General features: G+C 35.5%; 1 protein-coding gene and 1 pseudogene across 7 annotated transcripts in view; one reads left to right on the top strand and one right to left on the bottom strand.

Moving 5' to 3' along the window:
* Positions 1 to 20,921, top strand: part of EXOC2 (exocyst complex component 2) — a 238,954-nt gene that overhangs the window by 38,749 nt on the left and 179,284 nt on the right. For 6 of the 7 annotated variants that reach the window (XM_020976652.2, XM_020976651.2, XM_020976649.2 and 3 more), the window contains 2 exons: positions 10,154 to 10,330; positions 12,772 to 12,898. In XM_020976652.2, the coding sequence (XP_020832311.2) occupies positions 10,154 to 10,330; positions 12,772 to 12,898 (304 nt within the window). Of the gene's footprint in view, positions 1 to 9,170; positions 9,277 to 10,153; positions 10,331 to 12,771; positions 12,899 to 20,921 lie in introns of those variants that run through there. The other variant, XM_078153643.1, reaches the window with a different exon arrangement.
* Positions 4,848 to 6,394, bottom strand: LOC144457199 (glyceraldehyde-3-phosphate dehydrogenase pseudogene; annotated as a pseudogene).

Here is a 20,921-nt window from a genome sequence, read left to right as displayed (position 1 = left end):
CCCATCAATTGGGGAATGGCTAAACAAGTTTGGTATATGAATGTAATGGAATATTATTGTGCTATAAGAAATGATGAGCAGGCAGACTTCAGAAAAACCTGGAAAGACTTGTATGGTCTGATGCTGAGTGAAGTGAGCAGAACCAGGAGAAAGTTGTACACACTAACAGCCACGTTGTGCAGTGACTAACTTTGATAGACTTAACCCTTCTCAGCAATGCAAGGATCTAAGACACCTCCAAAGGTCTCATGATAGAAAATACCATCCACATCCAAAGAAAGAACTATGGAGTTTGAATGCAGATTGAAGCATACTATGTGCTATTTTTTTTCTTCTGTTTTGCTTTGTTTTCTCTTATTGGTTCTAATTCTTCCTTACAACATCACTAATGTGAAAATATGTTTAATAGAAATATATAGGTATAGCCTATATCAGATTGTGAGCCATCTTGGGAAGGGAGGGGGGAAAGAAGGGGAAAAAATTTAAAACTCAAAAGCTTATGGAAGTGATTGTTGATAAAATAAATTAATAAAAAAATTAAAAAAAAGAAGAATGGTTATTATGGTTAGACAGGAAAGACAAAAAGTAGGAGAATTACTAAATAGGCTCAATGGTCTTTTGACAGTAAATTATATAGTGTTACATAAATAGGAACTATTACTATTTATTTGCTCGTGTTCTCTGTACAGAAAGAGTATATACATGGCATTCAGATTGACTACAAATATAGAGGCTAAATATAAGACAGAGGTTCCAATTTGTGGCATTTAAGGTATACTTGTACATCTCTCACCCCAGATACAAATAGTCTAAAGGATTATTTCAAAGCTTGCACTGGACCTATGAGTTAGAAGAAGAAATAAACTATACAGGGACGTAGTATTGCACAATGGTTTCATTTATTACAAAAGCAATTTATCATTCTTGGATAGGAGGATACCTGTAGCTTTCACTATAAAAATTACCTTAACCCTCATGCCTTTGATCAAACAGACTTCTTTTTAGCTATTGTAAAAGTATTGGTCACCTCTTCTTTACTGCTCTTGAATAGGGACTGTTTTTTCTTGTTTTTCCCAATCCCCCCGCTTCCAGTACTTCTTTTTCTTTTTTGAAAAGTATTTTTTATCTATCCTAAATTTCCGCTATCCTCAATTGCTGATTGCCTGTGTACTCTTAGCAGTTCTGAAAAGTTATTTAAACCAAGGCTGAAGTCTTGTATGTGGAAGCTGCTACTAACTGTCTTCCTTGCTGTGCTACTAATAAATCTTTTTCAGTTGAGTTTGGCTACTTGCCTTCTTTGACTTCTAGTTTTGAAGACCCTCTAGAAGGCAAAATAGCTCCAGGAGGGCCAACTTCTTCCTGCTTAAGAAATTTCCCAACAGATAACATACTGGACATTATCATATAGATTATAATTTATTTACCTTCCATTACAATTGAGAGGAAAAATTAAATGATTTGGTCAAGGCCATCAAGTAAACTAAGAAGAAAGAATATTGAAAAGTGATGCTAAGTTATAATTCATGATAGAGGCAGCATAGTACTTTGGAAAGATCTGAAGCTATGGAGCTAGAAGACCTTGTTTCCAGTTCTGCCTCTAATGCTTACTGTTCAGTGACATTGAATGAATCATTAAACTTTCCTGAGCTTCAGTTTCATCATCTATAAAATGAGAGGTTTGTACTAGATGACCCCTGAGATTGCTTCCAGTTCTCAGTCTGTTACCATATGTATTTTGAATACATTATATTCCATTTACTATTGTTTTATCCTGTGGTACTATGCCTAATAATTTTTTCCATTCATTCATTCTGAATTCTTTAGGAAAAATTTCAAAAAATACTTAAAAATGCATTACTGTTTTTATTGAGGTAGACTTGCCTAATCTTATGTTTTTTTAAGCTGTGGACAGCTATTCTAACTGTTGTTGCTGTAAGTAGAAAAAATCCTGAGATTCTTTAGGATGGAGGTTTAGTTTAAAACTGGTTGCTAATTACCATGTTAACTTGTGCCCTGAAACATGAACAGTGATATCCTGTGTAATTTTTTATCCATAACTGTAGATATGCTTTTCATATGTAATACTTTTTTTAGCCTTGCTGAAATACATTTTTTGATATGCTTATTATTAGGCAGAGCAAGGTAAGACCCTCCTTAGTTTGTGAACTTCTTAAGGACAGGGACTGTCTTTTGCCTTTCTTTTTATCTATGACACTTAGTGCAGTGCTTATCACATAGTAGGCCCCAAATAAATACCTGTTGTCTGACTGACTGTAGTATTTTTTACACAGTAACGGCAATGCCCAAATAAAACTGTACAAAAAAAGTACTTTATTTGACTGTCCACAAGATCCTTAAAAATCATTTTATTTGTAGCATGGGTTTTTCTACTTTCTAAGCCATAATAAGAATGCTAGACTTAAGAAATCAAGAAATAGAACTACAGATACGTACTTGATTATTTGACGTTCTGCTTTATATGTGCATGGCTTTTCGTTAAATTAACAGTTCTCTAATTTAAGCTCACTCCTGAATGAAAATGCAGATATCCTTTCTGCTATAGGGGTATTTGTTCACTGTAGTGGTGTGACTTAAATAGTGCTGACCTATCAGTTCACCAGTGGCTAGGGAATTTAAGGCTATGACTTTATCATGCATAATTCTTAGATGAGATTGTAAATCAAAACTTGACAATAACCACTGCTATATGAATAAAATATTATTTTAAAGTAGTTTCTTTTCTACTTCCATCTTCATGAATGGTAATATTTGTGATGTTTCTAAGGTGATCAGACTTTTAGGGTTAAGATTTTTTAGGATTTTTTTTTAGGAATAATTTTTTTTAGGATAATATCCTAAAAAATTTAAGATAATTTTTAGAATTATCTCTTATATATCTTAGAAACTATTTATGTTCAGTCTAAAGCCTACTAGCAAAACACTTTACTAATATGGGACCCAAGTAAGAAGCCCTTTTATTTTGAGAATCTGCCATGACATCTATTATTGAAACAGATTTATTTATTTTTTTTATTTTTGCTCCAAGCAGATTTTTAAATCTACTGGATTCTTTTTTTTACCATAAAAAACTCATTTGAGTACTAAATTAAAAAAAAAAGGATACTCATTACCAAAGAAATACTTAGAAGTTCTTTTAAAATAATAAAATTCCCTTCATGTGTGAATAAAGTTTGGTTTTAGAGAATTCCCTAAATGTCATGATTCCAGCAATATAGTACAAAGCTTATTGGCTAGGCCTAAAGAAACCTAGTTATATCCCTTTGTATTTAATATCATGTTCTTTCTAACCAGTGCTTAGTGCTTTTAGTTGTAACAAAAGATGACTTGAGTTCCTCTCTTCAGTATTTTAAACCAAATATGGCATTACTTGATGGGTTCTTGATATCTGACAAAATTATTGGCATCCCTAAGCTTGACTTTTGAGCAACACAAGAAAGTTAAATAATAAGAGAAAAAGTGTGAAGTGTTTGGTTTCTAGCTACACACATTCTGGCCTGTTTTCCCTCATAAATATTTATTAAATTGGTCACTACTCTTAAGAAATGGAAAATACAAATGGAAAATGCAAAGTTAGAAAAATAGCTGACACTGAATTTGCAGATCATATGCTACTTCTGAACCTGCTGGAATATGTTACTCATTAGTATCCTTCATTGCCACTCTGCTGTATTAGATTATTTCAAAAATGTCAATTTCTGTGGTTTTTGAGTAAATTGTTTTTATAAGTAAACTTAATAGTACTATATGTAGCTCTACTTTGATGCACATCAGAACTCAATATCATTTCAGACTGCAAATATAGGGAGAGTCTCTGATTTACTTGGTGTAGGGAATTTCCACAGGTACAGTTCACATGACTTGCTTAGGGTTACATGGCTAGTCAGAGGTGGGATTTGAACTATGAGCTTTCTGATTACAAACTCACTCTTTACTATACTCTGCTGCTTCTGTCTGGTAGAATATCTTTAGAAAGCTTCTTTATCTTTAGAAATCAATATGCAAGTTTAAAAATATAAGAATTCCAGTTAACATATTCTAAGGAACCCTTAGGAGGATTTCTTCCTTTATTTGTTATTTCTTTGCATTGAATATGGTGACTTTATTGATAGTACACGATATAGGTTCTGTATTTCTCCCCCCTACTATAGGCGTGCATTAGGTCAAGAATATGAATGGGGTATGGGATTGCCAGCATAGGGACATGGGTTAGGGATGTGGGCTCCTCAATGGTGGAACTCCTTTTCTGGCTTGGGCTTACTCCTTTGAGTACATGTGGACTGTGAGGTCTACTACACTGTTGCTATAACCCTACTCATCGTCATACCAGGAAATGAGTTTGACAGAATGGCCTTTGAAGGCAATACCAGCACCAGCATCAAAAGTAGAAGAGTGGGTGTCACTGTTAAAGCCATAGAATACAACCTGGTCCTTTGTGTGGCCCTAGATGTCCTTCAAAGATCCCTCTGGTGCTTGCTTCACCACTTTCTAAACATCATCATATTTGGTTGGTTTCTCTAGATGGCAGGTCAGATCCATTGGGAGTAGGAACAGAGAAGGCCATGTCTATGAGCTTCCCATTCAGCTCAAATGTGACCTTGCCCACAGCCTTAGCAGTACCAGTGGAAGCAGGGATGATGTTCTAGGCAGCACCACACCCATCACATTACAGCTTGCCAGAGGGACCAAGCAATTGGTAGTATAGGAGGCATTACTGACGATATTTTTTTTTTTTGTCGAGGCAGTTGGGGTTAAGTGACTTTTTAGTGACTTGCACAGGGTCACACAGCTAGTAAGCATCAAGTGTCTGGTCTGAGACTGGATTTGAACTAAGGTCCTCCTGACTCCAGGGTTGGCGCTCTATCTACTGTGCTACCCAGCTGCCCCTGACTACTGACAGTCTTAAGGGAATTATCATACTTCTCATGGTTCACTCCCGTCATGAACATTGGGGTATCAACAGAATGGGCTGAGATAATGACCTGTTTGGTTCCATCCTTCAGATGAGCCCTGGCCTTTGCCAAGGTATTAAAGACACTAGTGGACACTACAACATGCTCAGCTCCAGCATTTCTCCACTTAATGTTGGTGTGATCCCACTCCTGGAAGATGGTGATGACATTTCCATTGGTCACTAGCTTTCCATTTTCAGCTTTGACAGTGCCCTTGAGCTTGCCGTGGGTGGAATCATATTGAAATACATAAACCATGTAGTTGAAGTCAATTAAGGGATTAGTAATGTCTACTGTGCCTGAGTTGAACGCATCCCTGGTTACCAGGTACCCAGTATTGCCAAATCCATTGACTCCAACCTTCACTGTCTTGTCTCAGGGATGCGACTACAGCAGCTGATTCTGGCACCAAGCTTGGAAGAAGAGCTGAGAGCTCTCTCTTGATTATAAGAAACTAAGTATTTCATCTTAGCTAGACATAGAAAACAGTTCCTCAATAGAATTAGTAACCGAAAATAACTAATTCACTCATAAACTTCATTATGAGAGTCATCATCTTTAGCATTAGAAATGAAAACTCTTCTATACAGAAGCCTTGTATTCTACATCTAGGATATTGTGTGCTGTTCTAGGTGTTATGATAAGGCTGGATATCGATAAGCTGGAAACCAGAATAATTATAATGGGCTTCGAGATAACACCATATGAGGATCAGTATATAGATTAGGGAAGAGAAGACTTTTAAGGGAGCAAGAGTCATGCTAGCCATATTTAAGTGTTTACTTTGATACTATATGAAAGTTATGGATGTGTTTTGCTTGGGCTGTGGGTTCTAGCACTTAGAGTAATGGGTAGAATTGCTGAGAGCCAGATTTCTGTTTGATATAAGGGAAAATTTTCCAAACAGTTAGAGGTTTCTAAAAGTGAATAAAGAGGGCCGCCTTAGGAGGTAGTGCTTTCTCCTTACTGGATGTTTTTAGGTAGATGTTAGACAGCCACTTGTCAGGTATGTTGGGAGGATTTTTGTTCAGGTCACAATTATGCTAGATGACCTCTGAGGTCTCTTCCAACTCTTAGATTCTGTGATTTTTATATGTTATAATAGCTATGAAGAAATACTTATTGTAAAAACTACCAGGCTTTTGTCTTCTTTATATTACCACTGTCTTTTCCCCCTTGCTCTCAAGAAAGGACCTTAACTCATACTTTACTGAGAAAAGTAAGGTCCTTTTGTGATTACCATCTTCTTTACAATTCTCCACCTTAAATCTCCTCAACATAATTTCTAATTCTCTCCTCCTTTGTTTTGGAACAGATAGCCCTTGCTAAGTCCTGCCCTCCTACCTGTACCTTTGGTTCCATGCTTCTCTTTCTCTCTGTCTGGTCATCATTGTACTGACTTCTTCTTTATTGCTTATAAACATGTTCAGATTTCCGGCCCCTGGTATCACTTTAAGTCAAGAGTTCTTAACAAGAGTTTCACAATCTGTACTTAGATTTCAGGGAGTATGGGAACTTGAATAGGAAAAAAATTACATGCTTATTTTCAGTAACCTTTAACTAAAATTTAACTTCATTTCCTTAAATCATTTAAAAACATTATTCTGATAAGGAGATCCATAGGCTTCACATTACCAAAGAGGACTATGACAAAAAAGGTTAAGAACACCTGCTTTAAGTATTATACTTTATCATCCATTTATTTTAAAGCTAAATTCTTAGAAAAAAATTGTCAATACTACTTGCTTTAATTTATCACTTTAATTTTATTCACTTCTCAACTCTTTGTAGTCTGGTTCCTATCCCACCACTTACTAGAAACTGCTTTCTATTAATTGTGAAATCAAAGGGCCTTTTTTCTGTCCACATCCTTCTTGATCTTTCTTCACTCAAGAAGTAGGCTGGAAGAATGAGCAAACAAAATAAAAAAATCACACTAAAAAACTATTATGATAACAGGCAGGTTCAAGACATAAACCCAGAAGAGAATGACACTAAAACATCTACAACATAGCCTCAAAGTGAAACACAGCTTAGTACAAATTCAATTAGAATTTCTGGGAGAGATGAAGCAAAAGTTAAAAGACTTAAAAAATGTTTTTTAATCAATGAAATAAGAGGAAAAAAAGGAAAAGAAATGAGAGATGGAAGAAAGAATTGGAAAGAGAATTAATAGCTTAGCACACATGGTATGAAACCTTCCCCAAGCAAAAAACTCCCTGAAAATTTAAATGGACTGAATAGAAACCAGTGACCTCATGAGATAATAAGAAATAATAAAACAAAGTCAAAAGACTGAAAAAATAAAAGGGAGTATAAAAGTTTAAGGCATCTCATAATAAAAAGAACTGGTCTGGAAAAAGATCAAGGAGGAAAAATTTAGTAATCCGTATACTACTTGAATATTATGAATGAAAGACATTTCATAGACATCATATTTCAAGAAGATATAAAAGAAAACTGCCCAGATACCTTAGAACCAGAAGGCAAGGTGAAAATAGAAAGGATCTACTGATCACCTCCTGAAAGAAACTCTAAATTAAGGTACATGATAACCAAAATGAGCTTCCATGTCAAAGAAAAAATACTTCAAGCAGCCAGAAAGAAAGAATTCTTGTACTAAGGAATTCACAGTCAGGATCACACATAATTTAGTAGCCACCACTGTAAAGGAGCGAAGAACTTGGAATATGATATTCCAGGAGGCAAAAAATATATAGGCTTAGAAGCCAAGAATATCTTGCGGAACTGAGTATAATGCTGTAGATGAGAAAGCGTTCCTGATAAAAAAAAGACCAAAGCTATATAGGATTTTTGAAGTTCAGACATAGGAGTTAGGATAAAAAGGTAAACATGAATGAGCAAGCATAAGAGTCTAAACAAGGATAAACTGCTTACATTCTAATATGGGTAGAGGATGCATATGTCCCCTCTGTCTCCTATTAACCTCAGGGGTTATAGAGGAAATCTAATTAGGTAGATGGCTAGGGGTTGATTTCTTATGACTTGATGACTTTAAAATAACAGTAGAAAGAGAGAAGACAAACATACTAGGAGAGGAGAAGGGAAAGAAAGATAAAGGGAAATTATCTTACATAATCAGTATGTACAAGTAGAAGTCTGTAAACAAGAAGGAAAGGTTAAGTATAACTGATACTAGAATCTCACTCTTTGACATACACACAGTTGGGTAGAGAAATACATTTCACTCCATAAGGAAATAGGTGGGAAGGGAAAGAATGTAGAAAGTGGAATTAGAAGGAAGGTAGATTAAGGGAAGACTTAATCTTGAGTAAAACAAACTAAGGATATACAAAAATATTTGTAGCTTTTTTTGAGGTGACAAAGAAGGGTAATCTGAGGAGATGCTTCTCGATTGAGGAATGACTGAAGCAGTTATGGCATATAAATGTGATAGAATACTATTGTGTTATAAGAAACTATGGGGGCAGCTAGGTGGCGCAGTGGACAGAGCGCCAGCCCTGAGTTCAAATCCGGCCTCAAACCAAACACTTAACACTTACTAGCTGTGTGACTCTGGGCAAGTCACTTAACCCCAACTGCCTAAAAATTTAAAGGAAAAGAAAAATAAATGATGAAGGATTTAGTTTCAGAGAAACCTGGGAAGACTTGTATGAACTGATACTGAATGAAATAAACAGAACCAGGAGAACAATTTATATAGTGACAACAATATTATAAAGCAAACAACTTGAAAGAATTATGAATTCTGAGAAGCATAGTAACTAACCACAGTTTCAGAGCACTAATGGTAAAACATGTTACCCACTTCCTGATAGAGAAATGAAATACTCTGGGGTACAGAATGAGACGTGTGTGTGTGTGTGTGTGTGTGTGTGTGTGTGTGTGTGTGTGTGTGTGACATACAGAAAGAAACATTTAATCTAATTAGTATTCATTAAGTTGTATATGACAGGCACTACATTAGGCATAGAAAGACAAAAAACAATACCCAAACCAGAGCTTGTGTTCAAGGAATTCACTCTTGGAGGAATTATTCCAGAAGGAAGCAGGGGAAAGTGTGTACACAGATAAGTAAGTATATATATATATATATATATATATATGTATTTCTTTACATATCATATATATATTGGGGGGGGGTGAAGGAGGACTAGCACTTCTGATGTGAGAGCTTGCCAATCCCTTTTCAGGGCTATTCATCCATCTTTGGCTTTCTCCTGTGGCTCCATGAAGCTGTAGCATGCACAGTGGCCACACTCGGGTAAACCATGTTGGCAGATGGGCTAAACCAGAGGGTAACAGATTGACCACAAACCTATTGGTAAGTTAGGAGAATGTCTACCCCAAGCACATAAAGATTTCCCCCAGTGGAATGGGTAGATGACAACAATTTGCTCCAGCAACCATGAAGGCAGCTGCAGTAAGCACTTAGAACTTGGTCAGATAGTGAAGACTCTAAGGTCTTCCACTGCATCCCGGGCCATCGCCAGTCATTTGACCATTGTCTTGGCACTGGACTTTGATGACTCTGGAAGAGAGAATGAGGCTGACAGCTTTGTGCAACTCTTCCTCACTTAAATCCAATTCACACACGAGTCAAGTCATCACTCCATGATGTCATTAGTCTTCTTTGAAAATGAAGGACAGACAACTCTGTGTGTGTGTGTGTGTGTGTGTGTGTGTGTGTGTGTGCACACATACAGAGAGAGAGATTGCTCATGTTTCATCATTAGTCCCTTGCGATCATGGTTAGTCATTACTCTCTTTCATGTGCACTTAAGAGTCCAGGCAAACTGTCCTTATTGAAACTCATACAGGATTCTTCAACCTCATTTCTGTGCCTTACTGTTGGCCATGTCCCTTGCCTGGAATGTGTTCTATCCTCACCTCTGCCTCTTAGATTCCTCAGTTTCCTTCAAAGCTCAGCTCAGATGCCACATGAAGACTTTCTGTCATGCAATGCTTATGTCTCCCCTCCAATAGATAATTTCTATTTGTGTATATCTCTATATGTGCATGTTTTTTTTCCTTGTATGGGCAAGAATGTTTCACTTCTGTCTTTACATTCCTAGTACTTGGCACATAACAGTGTCTTGTTGATTGATTGATTGATGGCTGGGTATTGACAGCAGAAAACAGCTGACATAATGCAGAACTTGTTATTTGTTTTCACTTCATTGGTTCCTTTGATTTTTCAGGTTTGACAATTTGTGGACATAATTGCCTCCTGACTGCAGAATGGATGTCTGCCAGTAAAATAGTATGTCGAGTGGGACAAGCCAAAAATGACAAGGGTGACATCATTGTCACAACAAAATCGGGAGGTAAAGGAACCTCTACGGTATCTTTCAAGCTTCTCAAGCCAGAAAAGATTGGTATGATTTTTATCCTTCCATCTAATAGGGGAAACAAGTAAAATTTTAAAAAGTTTTTTAAAATACTCATTAGTTTGAATTTCATTTTCTTTCAAATTTAATTCAGATTCTTGTAATTAATATTTTATGTTTATTTGTACAACACTGGGGTTCAAATCTAAGTTTTCTATAAGAAAAGTGTTTGAACAAAGTAAGATAGTGTTGTAAAAAAGACACACCTATATTAACAAACCTGGATAACAGTTCTTTGTTCCTCTCTCAAGAAAAGGATCATAGGGTAATGGATTTAGAGCTGAGGACTTAGACCTCATCTAGTTCAACCTCTCATTTTACAGAGGAGGAAATTAAGGCCCAAGGGTATAAAGTGACTGACCCAGGGTCAGACCGGTGGCAGGGCTGAGATTTGAACCTCAGTCCTAACTGGCAGGCAGTTTAAGAGTTGGTTTTATACTTGTGATGTTTTTAGAATCCATATCCATTTTGCAAAATGGTTCATTTAGATGCTCTCCCCCAACATGTCTAGCTTCTAACTTGGTAAAATGAATTACATAAATTTGTTTTTATCCCTCCCTCCCAAAAAATATAAAGGAAAATTTCACATGTAATACAAATATATGCAAATTATATGTGACTTTCTATTTTCTCTTCTCTTTCTTCCTTCCTTCTTTCCTTCCTTCATTTCTTTCTTTTTTAACTAAAAAATTACAAAAGAAAAGCAGAAACTTATTGTGGTGTCTCCAGAGACATTTCAGATCCCTAGATTCATTCTCTTTACTCTTAGAGATGAGTTTTGGTAGTACATGAAGTAATTTAAAGAAATATGACATAATCCAGAGCCATCTTATTTTATGTTCATATATTTGTAAGTAACAGTATTATCATCTTTCATTTCAAAGCGCCTTGAATGAATCAACAAAGTAACCCAAATATATAGAGGAAGACATTTTGCAGTGGATTTATGACTTAATCAAAGAATTTACTGGCTCAAAATTTAAACTCACTTGGTTAGCCAAGTTAACCAAAGTGATTAGGGGTTTAATTTTGACATTTTTTAAGGGAACAACTCACATGTGCCCTCAAACTGGCTTACTCATTTTTAAACCTCTTTCAAATTAAATTCCTTTGCTTCTTTATTGAATTCAATATTATGAATGTTACTTTCATCTCTACTTTTCATCTCCCCCCCCCAGAATAAAAATAAAACCCATCTTGAGTGCCACTGAAATAGTTACAGTGCTCTATATTAGATTCTTTTCTCATTCAGTTTCAGAGGAGTCTCAAAACTGACTCTGGTAACAAACTGAACTTTGAGGCCCTTTACTTTCTCTTCCTTCATGTGATCTAAAGGGACATTGCACCTCATCAAAGAAGAGAAAGATTTTTCTGGCGTCATCTAAATCTGTCCTTTAAAAAAGTAGAATACTTTACTACTACAGCTGTGTTGGCAGCACTGATGACAATAATCTACAAATAAACAGCAAGTCATGTTGTTTTGGTGTCTTGTTTACCATTTTTATGTTGTAAGCTTTTAATAATAATAATAAAAATAATAGTAGCTGACATTGCTAACTTTAGGCTTTATAAAGCACATTAAAGCCCGATTCTACTCCTTACTACTTGTGTGATATTTGGCAAGTCGTTTAACATCTATGAATCTTAGTTTTCTCATTTATAAATTAGAGGTAGAAGTAAATTGATTTACCCTTAGTTCTATGTCAATTTGCCACACTATTCATGGGAAAACATAAGTTTACATGAAAAAAGAGTAAAAGAAATGTAGTTCACTTTCTCAAAAAATATGTTTATGCAACTTTATTTTTCATTCTTGGGAAAAACATACTTGTCTGTTTGTAACATGGTTTGCAAATTCAGAAAATTAAAACTTAAAAACTGTTTATATTATGGATCACTAACTAGCACCATAAACTCAAAACTTCTTATTGGAGTCAACTGCACATACCTAAATATTTCTCAGCAATTTTTTCCAAAGCTAGAAAAAATCTAGAATATTTAATTAGCACAATAGGACTGTCTCACGTCACTGTATTTCATGTTACCTATCAGAGCTATGATAATTGGTACTGCACAACTATTTACATTTTGGCACAGGAGTTTTTTTAGTTTAAAACCTAGTGAGTAAGAGTATTTTTTTCATTAAGTATATTGCTTTTAAGATAACTTTTCCACGGGAATTTTAATTTGTCTGTTGAAAAGTGTTAAGTGAAGAAATGAATTGTCAGGTGTTAAGTTTGCTATTGATAGCTTTTAGGCTGCCTTGATTAGATAATTAATCATAATTGTATTTTGTTTTTTAACTTCCTCAATATTACTTCACTATACATTTTACATGTGGGTTTTAAAAAAAATTAGAATAGCAAGAACTAAAAAGTCTTTTGATAGTCTTTATTTTATTAAGGATATATATGCTTTGTTTTCTCTAGGTATCTTGGATCAGTCTGCTGTCTGGGTTGATGAAATGAATTATTATGATATGCGCACTGACAGGAATAAAGGAATTCCTCCCTTGTCCTTACGTCCTGCTAATCCCCTTGGCATTGAGATTGAAAAGTGAGTACCAAATGCATTCACTTGTTTATTTGTTACTTTTAAAGTGGATGTACTTAATGTGAAGAAGGAGAAACAAACAAAAAATGCCCCCCAAAACAGTTTGTTATATTTCATTTCTTTCTAGTAAAAGCTAAGCACTGTTCATAAAACCTAATAATTTTTTTTTCACGTAAACATCCTGATGAGGTAAAATTTCAGGCAAAGACTAATTACCTATTTTTGAGAACCAATAAGTGACCTGAAAGTTTAAGCCCTACCATTTTAGATGTAAAACTGGTTTAATTTTATTCACTACTTAGGTCAAGCTTAAATATTTGGTGAAAGATTTGTAATACAAAATCAATTTGCTTCTTGCTCATTTGATTTTCTAACAGAAATATTATAAAACCATATGGTCAGAATGAGTCTTTAAAGGTAATCTTATCACTGATTTCTGTCTCTAAGCAAAGAGAACCTGAACTCTAAGAACCCCTCCTAACCTTTAACTTCTATTCTAGACAATTCCATTTTTGGAAGACAATTTCTCCTACTTATAGCTTCCATTTCAGAGTGTAACGGCTCATATTGTCACTATAGTCATCTTTCTAACTTAAAAGCAGTTCCTCCAATGTAGAGACTGAATCTGATTTTTACTCTAGAACCCAACATCCTTTCCCCCATTCTAATAAAGTGTTACATACTAGGTGAGTGCTTAATACATACTTGACTCATCAGTACTTTGTTAGATCTTCAGTGTGCTCTTCAATGTGATGACCCCCTCTAGCATACAAATTACAATCCAGTCATGCCTACTTGTTCATGTCATCCAGTAAATCCTCCATAGGGTATCTATCCATCGTGCTCTGTGCTTCATTATAGTTATTCTTATTTTAACGTGTCAGCCATTTCATCATGGATTGACCTGGGTTTCACTATTCTTCAGAGAAGTTTTAAGAGAGTTATTTTAGTTACAGATAAAGAAATTGAATCTTAGAGCTGGAAGGAATCTTATCTCCTCTAATCTAACTTCCATATTCCAAAAGCAAGAAACTTGTAACTTCCCTAAAGTCACATAGTAAGTGGTGGAACAACAGCCAGAACTCAGGTCTCCTAACTCCCAGCTTACTCTTCTTTACTCTATACCATTGTCCTAAGTGATCTCTTTGAAGAATAACCTTTTAGGAGTGAATTTGAGAGCTTAAAGCTAGAAAGAGTCTTGAAGAAAGCAATAATCATAATTAGAAATTTAGAAAAAGAAGGCCCCAAGTAAAAGTGTGATCATAGTGCCCCGTACCATCTGGATGCTCAGCAAATGCTGATTGATAGGGACTTGGATTACTCATCCTGCATCAGTTGACTGTTACATATGCTATGTAAAATGACATGATTCTTTCCAAGCTTTCCTAGGGAGTATAGCTTACAGACCAATAAAGCCCCATTAGATATCTTCTGATGGTAACTCTTGTAGTAAAGGAGTAAGTTTAGGTTAAGGAACAATGACTCTTTTAGGCACATTGAATGAATTTTTCAGGATTGCCATTCTTCATAAACCTGGAGTACAGGTCTCTTTAGATTTATGGCTTTCCCTCTATCTTACTCCTGACTAGACTCATGTCTGCTTCACTTACAGCTTCTTGCTCCTTCAGTTTGTATTGTTGTTTCCAGGGGACTCCATTTGTTCCTACTGTCACTCTGGGGTAATCACCTCTTGGTTGGGGACAGTCAGTGATTGGTGGCAAATAAAGTCTTCTACTTTTTTCTTTATCCTCTTACTCTCCTTTTTGCCACTCTTAAGTATGTACCATTCCTTGCTCTTCCTTCTAGGAAAATTTGATTATCTAAATAAATATTAAAATCATATATTAGTACATAACATATTAAAATCTAGGGAAATGTAAATTTATTGAAAGCGAGATTTAATGGGGAGAGAATTAACAAATGGTATCTCTTTAAAGTTGTCACAAATGTGGGTAGTAGTCATCATTGGAAGAAGGCCAAGGATCTCTTCTCAGGAGCTATTTAAGGGAGAAAACTGGGTGAGGGAATGATGAAAAAGAGGTCAGAAAGTAAAAATGAGGACAGGAAGTGAGTACAGAAACTGAAGAGGTCTAAAACTGTCTTGCCAAAAGCAATTTCTTTTCAATTTCCTATATTAAAAATGCTACATCTAAGAAATCTACTCAGAATTTTGATTGTCTAAGCTTTGGTCTAAAAGAGGAGAATTTTATTTTGAAGAAATAGAAAATGGTTAAGGCAGTGTTAAAATAATGACCTATGGTTTTATTTCACTGAGGTTACTTAATAAAGTGAAAGTTTTAGGCTTGTTAGAGAATTGATGGATATATTCAGATTTTATTCCCAGAGACCACTTTTGTTTTATTCTTTCAGAGACCTTGAAGTTTTCTTAGTAAAATGTCATTTGTAATTGCTTTTAACTAGTTGAAAGCATGGAGATAATCTATCTTTATTTTTCCATAAATCATCAGTGGAGGAATTGCTGGGTTTTAATCATATTTTCTTGGTGAAACATATTAATTGAAAAGGTTTGGAGAATTATGGTTTAAGCAAAGTGGGTACTTATAATAAAGTGCTTAATAGGCTTATGATAAATTACAAGATTAAAGTGTTGGGACCGCCTCTGGAAAGTATATGAATCAGACTCCAATAACTGCAATGTGAATGTTTGTGGAAATTTTCTACAGAGGACAGTCAGAAGTACAATGTGGAACAATGAGGTGTCACACAGTTTTGTGGCCAACCCATCTGAAAATGAAAAAGAAAGTGAGAGTTGCAGACTACAGTTTCCTTGTTGCCTTTTAGTATGAGTCAGAGTTTAATAAATATTTTATTGGTGTACCCAGCATGCATGCTGTCGTCTTTCAACCCACAAGTTTAACAACTGGTATTTATTGGCCTCCTTTCACTGTTAAGTCCTTCATATTCCTAAAGCTTTAACTGCTGTTTTTGCACACATGGTGCCTTGATACTTATAAAAATGTTACTAATTGTTAAAAAAAAAACCCTTAACTTTGAACAGAGACTACAATTTTGCTTGTAAAAAGTCTATATTTCTGATTTATTATGCTGATTGTCACAAAGATATATGTGTGTCTGTATGTGTGTGTGCATGTGCACATGTGCATGCGTTGTGTGTTGATTGTGTGTGTGTATTTGCTTACATTGTGATGGTGACAGATGTCTTAAGCTGAAGAAGATAAAAGGTTCAAATTACATTAAATTTTATAATTGGCTTCAGTCTTGGGAGATACTGTAGAATTGCCTTATATCAATTATGTAGTGAAATTCGTCTAGTGTTTCTTAGCTAAATTAAGTTTTAGTAACATTGATCATTAGAGAATCAAAACAGTACTATTTCCTATTATTTTTCTTATGATTTCTGATAACCTTTGTGAATTTATCATCTGGGAGTGCTAATCTCTACTATTGCATTTTTTCAAGTGCTTGCTGAGCCAGAGTTGTTTTTGTTTTTTTCCTCTAGAAAAATGGTATATTTGTTGTGTCGTAGAAATTCAGTCAGGCTTCTTGTCCTTCAAACAGGAGGCAAACTGGAATTTAGAGGAGGAAAGGTAGCCATATAAACATTATTAATGTGATGTGGAGAAGTCAAATGCCATGGCTAAAGACACTTTTTAGAATTTTTACAGGAATTGTGATTCATATGACTAGTTGCGCTATAATGCCCAGATCTTTAAACCGGTCTATGTAAGGAATGAGATTAAAAATTTTGAATTCATAAAACAGTGAAAAATTTTTTGTCAAAGCTTGAGAATGACTTAATGTTTTAAAATATACACTCAGATGCATATGTACACGCACATATACACACATGCAAAACAGAGTCAGCATAAGTGAGTGTTTGCTGTGTGTTTTATTTCAGCATCTGCCAAATTATGAAAACGGTCTTCACAGCTCAAACCCAAAGCAAAGCAACTGCAGCCAGACCTTACTTTATGCTTTGGGGTTAGAACTGTGCTCATAGTGCTGTTTGTTGTTTTGCACACTACATAGGCAATTACTATAGGTCAGTCTCCGACTAGAAGTAAATGCTGACATACTAAATACATTCCAAATAGTTCTATATCCCTCTACTTAGCACAAACGCTTGGATCTTCTCATGACCAGATTCTAAAAGCATTTAAGACTTAAGACTGAGGTTATACTGCCACCTGATGGAATAAATATTATATTGGGGGCAGGGGCGGGGGCGGGGGGAGGACAGGTAGAAGGATGTGAAGGTGATAGACAGGAAAGGAGGGAAGAACAAGTTGAAGGCAAGAAATTATTATTTTTTTATCATTAACAAAGATATTTTTGTGGAAATTTAATAGATATATTTGTCTAAATTTGACACTGACTCAGAATTATAGCAGCAGTTCTGGAAAAATAGACAAGCTAAATCACAGTAAATTATCAAATACTGTAACATTGCTTGTGAAATCTATGCATCTATTTTTACCAAACTTTAAAACCCTTATTCAGAGGGTTCAAATTCAGAAATCTAGATATTCTGACTCAAGTTATTTTGAGATTTGTCCCCATGGTTTCCATTATTTTTGGAGATGAGGACTCCTTATTAGCATCAGGAAGTTCCGTGGATCCCACAAAATAGCACTTGTACTCCAAGTAACAGTTGTTTAAAAAATATATATAATGACAGTGCTTGACAAATTCTTTATAGTAACTCCACGGCTTTCCAGTAGTCTGCAGTCTCCAGTACAGGATTCATTGATTTATCATATACCGAATCAAATTAGGAACATTGTCAAAGCACATCTTTTTCTGCCCACTAGTGAAGACGTCTTGTAGTCATTCTATTTTATTATCTTAGGTATTCAGATCACTTCACCATTATTCCTGGATGAAGTGTGTTATTCTGCTTTCCTGTCACCATATCCATCATCCCTGAAGGTTAATCCTGGACCAAAGTAGGTCTCTGTGGTCACCACTCCTCCATGCCTGTTGCCTCTTCTGTTAGGATGTAAACTTCTTGAGGATAGAGAGTATCTTTGATATTTTATTTGTATCGCGAGCATAGTACTTGGTACATTTTAAGCATTATTAAGTGATTTTTAATTCATTTTATTTAGTTCTATAGCCTTCTTAGGTCTTCACTTTTTTTTTTAAATAAAGTAGCTGTCATTGCCAATGTTAATCCCTTTTCTTGTACCCTTGATCCTGTCCCTTCAACTTCATTATTTTATCAATCATCTCATCCCATTTATCTGTCTCTATTTGTTCCTTCACCTTTGCCCAAAGATATGCTCAGGTGTTTCTTATCAATAAGACAAGAAAGAAAAAGGAAGAAAAGGAAGGAGGGAAGGAGAAAAGGAGAGGGGGGGAGAGAAAGACAGAGAGAGAGAGAGAGAGAGAGAGAGAGAGAGAGAGAGAGAGAGAGAGAGAGAGAGAGAGAGAGAGAGAGAGAGAAAAGGCCCATCTAACTTCTTTGTCTTTTATACTTTATCAAACTAGCATCATCGTATTTCTTTCCTGTCCTCTGGATCAGGGGGACAGGAAGAAGACAGGCAAGATGTTGCAAAAGTTAGTAGTCTGTTTTAGTTAAAATGTATATTCTGTGAAGAAAAGTAGTATGATTTTCTCTAGCCATGAATGCCAGAGAAAGCAGTATCTATTTTTTTCTTCAAGTGGGAGCCAGTGAATGTTTACTAAGCTGGGAAGTACAACAGAATTGTATATTACATAGATTAGATCAGTGGCCATGTAAAGGACGAATTGGTGAAGGGAAACACTAAATACCAAGGAAGCTTGTTTGAGGGCTGTTACCCAAGGCAACAAGTTATGGAAACCTGAACTAATGAGACAATGGAAACAGAAAAGGAGGGGAGGGACCATTACTACTAAGTATACATTGTTACATTTTTTTCTGGAAGCACATCTGATTTCTGTTTAAGGTTGCCTTTTGATTTATTGTGTGATTATGGGTAACTCACTTAGGACACTTTTATTTCATTGTCTTTTAAAATAATGTTGATAGTGTCTGCCTTTTCCTGCCTGAAAGGAACATTGTGAGGCTAAGGCAACATTTATAGAAAAGAAAATTAGAATTTTTGGTAGAAAAATACTGTGGAATCAACTTAGGATTCAATTTTAGAAGATAAGGACTTAAGTATATTTTTGTTTGATTAAATAATTTGTTTTATATAAATTATTTCTACCCCAACTGAATATCTAACAAACAGTTCTCCCATGCTTAGAATGCATTCTTTCCTTACCTCAGCCTCTTAGAATTCCCGGTTTCCTTCAGATTGAACACAAATGCTACCTCTTGACTACTAGTGCCTCCTATTTTAAAATTTACCTTGTATTTATTTTGTATATGTTTCTATATGTACATGTTGTCTCTCCTAACAGAATGTAAGCTCCTTAAGGGCAAGGACTCCTTTTGGGGTTTTTTTGTCTTTTCATCACTAGTATCTAGCAGAGTTTCTGGGATATAGTAGATGTTTAATAAATGTTTACATATTTATTTTTAAGAAGCATATATGGTTTTTTTAAGTGGAATATATTACAAAGTGAATTATAGTTATATAGTACACTAAACTTTTGGCTTTCCGTAATCTTAAAAGAGAATTTGTCATTCTAGATAATTAATTTTTCCAAATAGTGTTTGTCTCCTCTTTAATAACCAAGACTTATAAAAATAGCCATGTTCGCATAAAATCATTCTAAACTTTTATTGTATAGTTCCTTGACTTCTTAAAAAAGCATATGTAGCGTAATTTAATTTTGGTTTGGCTCAGGTTTTCATAGTATGTATCAGTTGTTGTAATAAACTATGATACCATGATGCTTCCAGTGTCTATTGAAGTCTAATGGTGCTATCACCTTTATACTAAATGGTTTGCTGTCGTGATGCTTTTTGAACTCTCTTGTTATAGTGTTGTGTGTCAGTGTATGTGTGTGCATGTGTGTTTGTATGTGTCTGTCTTCTGCCTTGCTGCTAGCTGTTACTTCTCACTGCTATTAGTGTGCCTGCCTTTAGTAGCCCATTTTCTTTCGTTTGCTGTTTCTAATCTATTGTGATCCTGGAAACCAGACAACTTTGTTAGAATTGTGAGGAAGATAAGAGAAAATAGATTCTGAGTGGACATCTGAGGTTCTCTCCTATAAGTGAATTATATGAGCATGGACTTTGTAAAAAATACATTTTGACTGTTCAGTGACCTTTGTGTATATTTGTTTATTTCGTGGCTTTAGATTTGTGTTCCATTTAAGTGAAATTGTTTGATAACAAAATTCTGTTTTGATGAGGTGTTATAATAGGTGGATTGGTAACATCTGGTGACAGTCATAAAGGAGTTAGGTCCAGGATATTTTTTTTTCAGCCAAAGACAAGATTTATTAGAACATTCATCATATTGGGCGGACTCCTAAGGAGTCTGAATGTTAGTGAGCTTTTACCTGGATTATAAGAATCTGAGCACCTTAATGGACACAAGATGGACCTTATATACATAAAGACTGTGGGAGGGATCTAGGAGTGTTCAAGTTGTCTGTGGGGACTGTGAGGTTTGGCTCAGGTTTTCATAATATGTATCAGAACCAGGGACCTGGACCACAGAGCCAAGGGAGAATGGAGCCTAGATAGGATTAAGGGTGGAAAGTGGCTTTAGGGATGTAAGATAGTGGAGGGCTAGGCTAGGTTAAGGGTAATAGAGAATTGGGAGATTGGGTGTAGCCACAATGAAAGGTCTGTTGATGGGATTATAGCCTCTGGCAAAAGCCAGAGATTTGGCTTGTGGGAAAGTCCAGGGTTTTTCCTTTTTGAGGTCTAGATCCCATCCTCATCATTCCCCCTTCAAACAAATGGTACCCAAATACTTTTGGGGTAAGGGGTGAAGGTCTTGGCTTCTGAAACTGCTTCCTGTTGGCAAGGGACATAGAGCTGTCCCTGCCTCAGGGGGGTCCCAAAGAGGAGGTTGACTAGAACTGAGCACAGGTTTCATCCAGGGAACAGTGAGGGGGACATTGGCTGGTACCCACTGTTTGCTACCAACTGTAGGTG

Source organism: Phascolarctos cinereus, unplaced genomic scaffold (assembly GCF_003287225.1).
Source record: "Phascolarctos cinereus isolate Bilbo 61053 unplaced genomic scaffold, phaCin_HiC Scaffold_4;HRSCAF=312, whole genome shotgun sequence".
NCBI lineage: Eukaryota > Metazoa > Chordata > Mammalia > Diprotodontia > Phascolarctidae > Phascolarctos > Phascolarctos cinereus.
This window is presented reverse-complemented; position numbering and strand designations above follow the sequence as displayed.